General features: G+C 42.5%; 1 protein-coding gene across 4 annotated transcripts in view; it reads left to right on the top strand.

Moving 5' to 3' along the window:
• Positions 1 to 210: 210 nt before the first annotated feature.
• Positions 211 to 8,129, top strand: part of FBXL20 (F-box and leucine rich repeat protein 20) — a 103,712-nt gene continuing 95,793 nt past the window's right edge. For 3 of the 4 annotated variants that reach the window (XR_002824367.1, XM_023732811.1, XM_004378023.2), the window contains exon 1: positions 211 to 542. Coding sequence is in view for 3 of the 4 variants with exons in the window: in XM_023732811.1 (XP_023588579.1) it covers positions 495 to 542 (48 nt within the window). In the remaining variant the exon portion in view is untranslated. Of the gene's footprint in view, positions 543 to 1,287; positions 1,438 to 8,129 lie in introns of those variants that run through there. The other variant, XM_023732810.1, reaches the window with a different exon arrangement.

The following is an 8,129-nucleotide window of genomic DNA, read 5'->3' as shown; positions in this document are numbered from 1 at the left end:
ACTTGCTGGGGCACGCTTGTTTCTCCCGCCAAAGTGGCGTCATGCTCAGGTTCTCACCAACCACCACCCTGACTGGAGGACGAGCAGGCACTGCAGCCCATTGGGTGCTAGCGGCAGCCGAGCGGCAGAGGGGCGGGGGGAGCCAAAGACTGCCCCCTTCTGCTTTGCCCGCCCCGCCCCCCACCAATCTGCTCCCCTCCCCCAGCCAAAAGAATGGTTACCCGGCTCCAGTACTGCACCTTCTGACCCCAAGACCCAGGGTGCGGCCTCTCTGCATATCCTTGGAGCAGAACGGGGCTCCTGGCCTGCCCCTCAACCCAATGGGCCCCCAGGCCTCCAGAGCCGTGCACCAGGAGACCCACGCCCCGCAGCAGGCCCCCAGGCCTCCCTGCAGCACCCCGTAATGCAATCCACGGGGGCGGGGGAGGCAGCGGCAGCAACAGCGGCAGCAGCAGCACTGCCCCAATCTAGAGACATCCAGAAAGAGGAGGAAAATGGCTCCGAGCAGGGACCGCCTGCTGCACTTTGGGTTCAAGGCGACAGTGAGTGATAAGGGAAGGGAGCTGGGTGGCCGGGAAGGATGTGTGTGCCAGCAGAAGCTACCGGGGAAGAAGTGAAAAGACTTGAGATGGGGGAACTCGATAGAAAGCTTGGGTCCTCTGTGGGTAGGTGCGTGCTTGTTTGCCGGCGAAGGGGGTAAGAGGGGTGCACGGGACAGAATAGGGGGCTCCCGTGTGTGTGCAGTTCTGCTGCTTTCCTTTTCCTCACCCGTCAGCGAGCACACGCGCACTCGCACCCTTCACGCAGTCCCCTTCCCCCCTTTTACACAAATAAACACAGACATATAGGCACTTCCCTGCCTTTCCTTCTCCCGGTGGGCTCGCCTGCCTTGAAAGCGACGGAAGCTCTTGCAGCCGCCGCCACCGCCGCCGCCGCCGCCGCGCTCGGGCTGCTCCCCGGCGGATTGTCAGGGGCTGCGCCCAGGAGTGGGGGAGGGGTGGTCTTGCGCGGCCGCCGCGCGCTCCTCCTTCTCCCCCTCCCCCCGCCATTCCGAGGCCCGGGCGGCTCTGCCCAATGAGGAGCGGTGTTGCTGGCAGGTGTGGAGTGTTTTTGTTTTGGGTTGAAGTTGAGGCTGAGGATAGAGAAGCTAGCGACGAGCAGTCGCCGTCGCCACCGCCGCCACCACCACCGCTACTGCCACCGCCACCGCCGCCGCCGCGGGAGGTGGTGGAGGCCCTGCCCTAGTGGAACGGCCTTCCCTTCCAGTCCGGCGGCCACTGCCCTGCCCTTCTTCCGCCTCCTTCCCGTCCCCGGAACTCCTCGGCCTGCCCTGGGCCCCCTGTCTTTGCACTCCACACGCCGCAGCGCCCGTCCCCGGCCGCACCCGCCGGCCCCATGAGGAGGGACGTGAACGGAGTGACCAAAAGCAGGTTTGAGGTGTGAGCTTGGGGGGGCTGGGGCGGTGTAAAGAAGGCGACTCCCGCTCTCTTAGCCTGAAAAATGAACTCCGCACGGAACCTCCTCCTTTGCGGGCACCGCCACCCATCCACCGGTGGGGCTGCCACAGTTCTGTCCCCTTTCTCCTGACCGGAAAGCCCAGTGCAGCTCGACTCCCCCAGTCACTCAGACTGCCTCCTGTCTCTTCCCACCAGCGGTCCCTGGGCCCCGCCGGGGGATTAGCCCTGGCGCCCTGATTCCGCCCTCCCCCAGTATCACTCAGCTTTCCATTCTTTACACAACCCTTGGCTTGCCGCCTCCTTCCACCCGGCAGAAAAAGCATCACAGCTCTGATCGACCAGAGCTTACTTCTTTTCTTTCTGCCTCCTTCGTGAAGCGTTTGTTGTCTGTAGAGGGGGAAATTATGGGCCGGGTTGGGGAGCATTTCTCCGAGTTTGAGAGACCTTAATTTAACTAGGGAAGTGGAGGTTGTAGACTGGGAAGATAGAGACGACCGCGGGGATTTCGGTGCTGTTTGTTTTGGGTATTGTTCTGGTACTTCCTCTTCTTTCCCGTTTAGTCTCTACTTTTGTAGCTGATTGTTTCTGGGAGCTCTTAGATGTCTGCATGCTTTGAGATTAGGACGAGGGTCTGAGAGACTTAATAAAATCCATTCAGGTCTGTTTGTCTTAGGAACTTTTTCTCCTCTGGCGAGGAAGTTTATACGGTTGTCATGGAATTGAGGAATGGAGGAGGAAATGAGAAAGCATCATCTTCTGAAAGCCTCTTTAGAGAGTAGTCACCGTGTAGGGAAGTGATTCCTTTGGGAAGTGAAGTACTGTAATTACCGATGACTAACAATAGTATAATAACATACAGAAAGGTTCATTGAGGGTATGAGAGAGAGAGACTGCTCCAAGAAGAGTAAATGTTACCTGGCCTTTTCTGGCAGACAATCAGGCTGACCTGGGATCACTCACAACTCAGTGTACATCTCACTCTGGTGTTTTTCTTCATTTCTATTTGAAGGACGAAATTGTAAGACAAAGCTTTCAGGAAACTTACTAACTAGGTGCAGGGGGTGAATATTTTAATTAAGGGTCTTCAGTTTAATCTATTCCTTGATTTCTTTCTATGCTTATGGGGGAAATATTTGAATTTATCCACACAGATCAAGATATTAAGAAGTGTTTGGGGGAAGTTTAAATTCAGAACTACAGTTGTAAGTAGGTGAAGGAGTGGAGAAAATCAAGGGATTGATCTCCTTAGTGGAATTTTCATAGCTAAATTAATCACAGGAAGGAAGTATTATGGTAGATTTGATTTGGTGTTTACTTTCATAGAACTTTGGGTTGTCCTAATGTAGAGAGACTCAATAAGGTTAATTTATGGTGGTTTCATATTCAGTACTTCTGTAAAAGTCCAGACTCATTAAGATTACTTAGTAGACATTTAGCAGTTGACAGGAATCTTGAAAGACCAAATACTGATTTGAATGGAGGGTAGTGTTTTGCCTTTCCAGCTAACTATCATTTTGCTATTCACTTTAGGTAGGATGAGTAATTGTTGGAAACAATCCTTTTGTGATACGTCCCTTAAAATTACATTGCTGTTTCCTGTTTTTATAATTGTTTCATATTTTATAGTTTATTTGCAGCTGTGGTATACTTTAATAAGGATATTTATTGCTTTATTAAGCATATTTATGTACCTTGATTAGTAATGTACCCGACAACTATAAGCTTTATAAATATGATCTGAGAAGGTGGAAAACCTTCTTGTACAGTGTTCATGATTAAAGTGTTTGTTTATAAACCAAAAGCTATTCTTCTATTATGATGTGAAATGTTCCATGCTAGAATAGAAATGAGAAAGACTGAAAATGATACGTGTTAATAAGTTTCATTATCTGAATATTTCTTAAAAGCATTTACCTCTTTATTGACCTAGTATACAGATAGTAAAACAGTAAACTGTTTGGTCTCTTGTAATGTAATAAACTTATTGCTGATTCATTGAAAGTGTTCACTTTCAATTGATAAAAGATGCAGGTAAAGTAAAACAGCCTGTTCATATCTAAAATTTTTACATCAGATGATTTTTTTTAAATCCTCAAAATTATAGAATGATTCTTAAAAGGCTGATGATTTATGATCGTAGGCAGATAGCTAGTCTCTGAATGAGAATTTTTGTAAGTGCCGGAAATCTTTGTAGCAAGTAATAGCTAATTTCAAATTGTGGTCATGGTTAAGACAAAAAGTGAAAGATTTCTTTTTCTTGGCCATGTTTTTTCTAGGGGGAAGGTAACTGAAGCTTATGATCTTTTTATGGTTGATCCATTAAAATCCCTTTATAAGGGAATATTCTGTGTGGTATGCTTTTACATGTTGTACCTAGAAGCCACACTAGATCTCACACTCAGAGGTAGGGCTATAGGAAAAAAAAAAATTAAGTTAAAGTCAAGGGAGAGTACCTGTGAAATAGATACGAAGCATCCTTTAGAATAGCCAAAGTAGATGACACTTGGATAAGTAATTAAGGAGAAATAGGGATGTGAAATTCTTGTTGTCCCTTGCTGAATGGTGTTGGCATTAAATCTATACAACAATAACCCACACAGTGTATGGTGAATTGCTTTAGTCTCTTAATTGAAATTCATCATTCAAATACTTTTTATTATATTGCTTATGGTGACCTTTGCTTTGTGGCAAATTTTAATAATTTCCATTCAAATTTAATAATGGTTATTTACTGCTTGCGATATGCCAGACACTGAGCTAGATGTTTTACCTTGGTTATGTCTAATTCGCACGATTAATTCTATTTTACAGCTAAGGAAAGTGAAGGCCTGAGAGGTTAAGGTGTTCAAGTTGCACACCTAGTAAGCCAAGATTCTAATCTACTTTTTTTAAAATCCACTCTATCATCCTCCTCTTTTCTTAGCATAATTTAGCATAAAAGCCATGAAATGAATGTGTGGCAAAGGTATTTTTTAAAGTTCTTCATCCAGTATATTTTATTTTGTCTTTGCTATCAAGAGAATGAATCTATCTTTCATTTTAAATACTATAACCAACATTATCTTAACACTTCAGTGAGATTAGTGAGAGACAGTGTAAAGGCTAGCACTTGAATCCAAGTTTAGATTTTTTTTCCCCCAGTTAAACCTCTCCACTTTGTCTTATTCTCTTAGTTATTCCATTATGATGATGTAGTACTATTGGAGAAAAAATGCTAGTTTATTAAAAAGTCTAATTTTAGAAACTGTTGTAGTGGTAACTGTAACTGACATTTAGATACCACTTTACAGTTTAATCATTGACTGGAGACGTTAAGGCTCATAAAGTTAGGAAGTGGTTAAGCACCAATTTAGGTATTTTAAATCCATGTTCGTTGTTGGAATCCGTGTTAGGTATTTTGAATCTGTGTTCATTGTTGTTTTTTAATACACATCACTGCCTCTCTTATAAACCTATAATATTGTAACCTATAAGATAAGGTTGTAGTATTTCTTTGCCTGTTTGCTTCATTTAATCAATTCAGTTTATCCGAAATAACAAAAAAGAGAAAGTAATGTTAAGTGGCATAGCAGAAAGAACATAGTGCATTGGGAGTTAAGGATCTGGCTGTTAGTTAATCTTGATTTTCACCACCAGCTAACTGTAATTTTGGTCTTTTCTTTTCATTTCTCTGGCTTGGTCATTTCCTTCCTCTGTGAAACAAAATAGTTACAGTCAATCATTAAGGTTCCTTTTGTTCCAGAATGCTATGAATCTATAGTTTTTGAATAAAAAACAGAAGACCATATTTCCTTGGCAGGCCTAGTCTCACAATATTATTAAAGCTGCAGTAATGACCTTTTTTTCCCCCCTTAAAGTTTTATTCTCTAACCTTCTGCATAATAAATACATATTTTCCAAATAGGTGCATGTGGAAAATGTTATATATTTTTCCAGTGGGTGAGAGTCATTTGTTTTATTGTATTTGAAAAGTTGCAGTGGGGAAGAGTACTAGTAAAACTAAGGAATTTTCTTTTTATACTCAAATCTGTCTTGAAAGAAGTACAGCCAGAATGCTCCTTAGAAGCAAGGATGGCGAGACTTCATCTACATACTTTGGACATGTTATTAGGAGGGACCAGTCCCTGGAGAAGGACATCATGCTTGGTAAAGTAGAGGATCATTGAAAAAGAGGAATACCCTCAACGAGATGGATTGACACAGTGGCTGCAACAATGGGCCAAAACATAGTAACGATTGTGAGGATGGCACAGGACCGGGCAGTATTTCGTTCTGCTGTACATGGGTCGCTGTGAGTCAGAACTGACTTGACAGCACCTAACAACAACAACGTAGAGATTGGTTTGAAAGCAATTATAGAAAACCAGAATGAGAGGTCTAGGTATTTTCGGTCCATTCAGGCAGTCTCTCCTTTTTGAATAGTTATTGATGTTTCTTTATTGTAGAATTATGATGCCTTTTACCTTTTGAAACACAGTACATCGTATCATGTACTTATATTGTAGTCATACACTATTTAAAAATCAACATGTGTATGAAAAACAGTATCTGTCTATAACCTACACAAGATAAACCATTGTTACTAGCTACCAAGGAGTCGGCCCTTGACTCATGGTGACCCCATGCACAATGGATCGGACCAAGATAAACCATTACATATTGAAAATTACTATGTTTCGCATTAAAAGTAATTTAAAATCTTTAGTTTGGCAAAAACTTTACAAAATTTATTCTTGCTACTTAAATCCTACATTCTTAGGTGTAATCTGTTTTTACACTGAGGATTTTCATTTATTAAGTCAATATTTCCGTTAGAAGTATTAACACTTTTATTTTTTACTTTATATATATATGTTTTTATTTTATTGTTGAACTTTAAGTGAAAGTTTAGAATTCAAGTTAGTCTCTCATACAAAAACTTACACATACCCTAGTTGCTCTACTTATCCACCCCTGATTTCTTGTGTCTGTTCAACCAGCTCCTGACCCTCTTTGCCTTCTCATCTCACCTCTGGACAGGAGCTGCCCATTTAGTCTCATGTATCTACTTGAGCTAAGAAGCACACTCTTCACGAGTATCAGTTTATGTCCTATAGTCCAGTCTAATCTTTGCCTGAAGAGTTGGCCTCAGGAATGATTTTAGTTTTGGGTTGACAGAGAGTCCGGGGGCCATGTCTTCTGGGGTTCCTCCGGTCTCAGACCATTAAATCTGGTCTTTTTACTAGAATTTAAGTTCTGCACCCCACTTTTCTCCTGCTCTATCAGGAACTCTCTGTTGTGTTCCCTGTCAGGGTGGTCATTGGTGGTAGCCAGACACCATCTAGTTCCTCTGTTCTCAGGCTGATGAAGTCTCTGGTTTATGTGGCCCTTTCTGTCTCTTAGGCTAATACTTCCCTTGTGTCTTTGGTGTTCTTCATTCTCCTTTACTCCAGGTGGGTTAGGACCAATTGATGCATCTTAGATGGCCACTTGCTGGCTTTTAAGACCCCAGATGCCACTCACCAAAGTAGGATGCAGAACATTTTTTTTTTTTTTTAAATATTTTATTGTACTTCAGGTGAAGGCTTACAGAACAAATACTTTCTCATGAAGCAGTAGTGCACATGTTGTTTTATGACATTGGTTAACAACCCTACAACATATTAACCCTCTAACTTCTCAACCTTTTTTTTTTTTTTTTTGGTGAAAATACACATAGCCAAAGATACACCGTTTCAAAAATTTCTACATACACAGTGCAGAACATTTTCTTAATAAACTTTGTTCTGCCAGTTGACCTAGATGTCCCCTGAAACCATGGTCCCCAGACCCCCGCCCCTGCTACTCTGTCCCTCGAAGTGTTTGGTTGTATTCAGGAAACAGCTTTGGTTTAGTCCAGCTGTGTTGACTTCCCCTGTAGTGTGTGCTGTCCTTCCCTTTACCTAAGATAATTCTTGTCTAGTATGTAGTTAGTGAATAACCCTCTCCCTCCCTCCCCACCCTTGTAACCATCAAAGAATGTTTTCTTCTGTGTTTAAACCTTTTCTTGAGTTCTTATAATAGTGGTCTTATACAATATTTGTCCTTTTGCGACTGACTAAATTCACTTAGCACAGTGCCTTTAGATTCTTCTGTTACAAGATGTTTCACGGATTCATCGTTGTTCTTTATCATTGTTTAGTATTCCATGGTGTGAATATACTATAATTTGTTTATCCATTCTTCTGTTGAAGGGCACCTAGATTGTTTCCATCTTTTTGCTATCGTGAACAGTGCTGCAGTGAACATGGGTGTGCATATATCTATTCATGTGGCAACTCTTATTTCTCTAGGATATATTCCAAGGAGCGGGATAGCTGGATCGTAGGGTGCTTCTATTTCTAGCTTTTTAAGGAGGCACCAAATCGATTTCCAAAGTGATTGTACCACTTTACATTCCCACCAACAGTATATAAGTGTTCCAGTCTCTCCACAACCTCTCCAACATTTATTATTTTGTGTTTTTTGGGTTAATACTAGCCTTGTTGGGATGAGAGGATATCTCATTGTAGTTTTGATTTGCATTTCTCTAATGGCTAATGATTGTGAGCATTTCCTCATGTGTCTGTTAGTCACCTGAATGTCTTCTTTTGCGAAGTGCCTGTTCATATCCTTTGCCCATTTTTTAATTGGGTTATTTGTCTTTTTGTTGTT

This window comes from Trichechus manatus, unplaced genomic scaffold (genome assembly GCF_000243295.1).
Source record: "Trichechus manatus latirostris isolate Lorelei unplaced genomic scaffold, TriManLat1.0 scaffold00054, whole genome shotgun sequence".
Taxonomy (NCBI): domain Eukaryota; kingdom Metazoa; phylum Chordata; class Mammalia; order Sirenia; family Trichechidae; genus Trichechus; species Trichechus manatus.
This window is presented reverse-complemented; position numbering and strand designations above follow the sequence as displayed.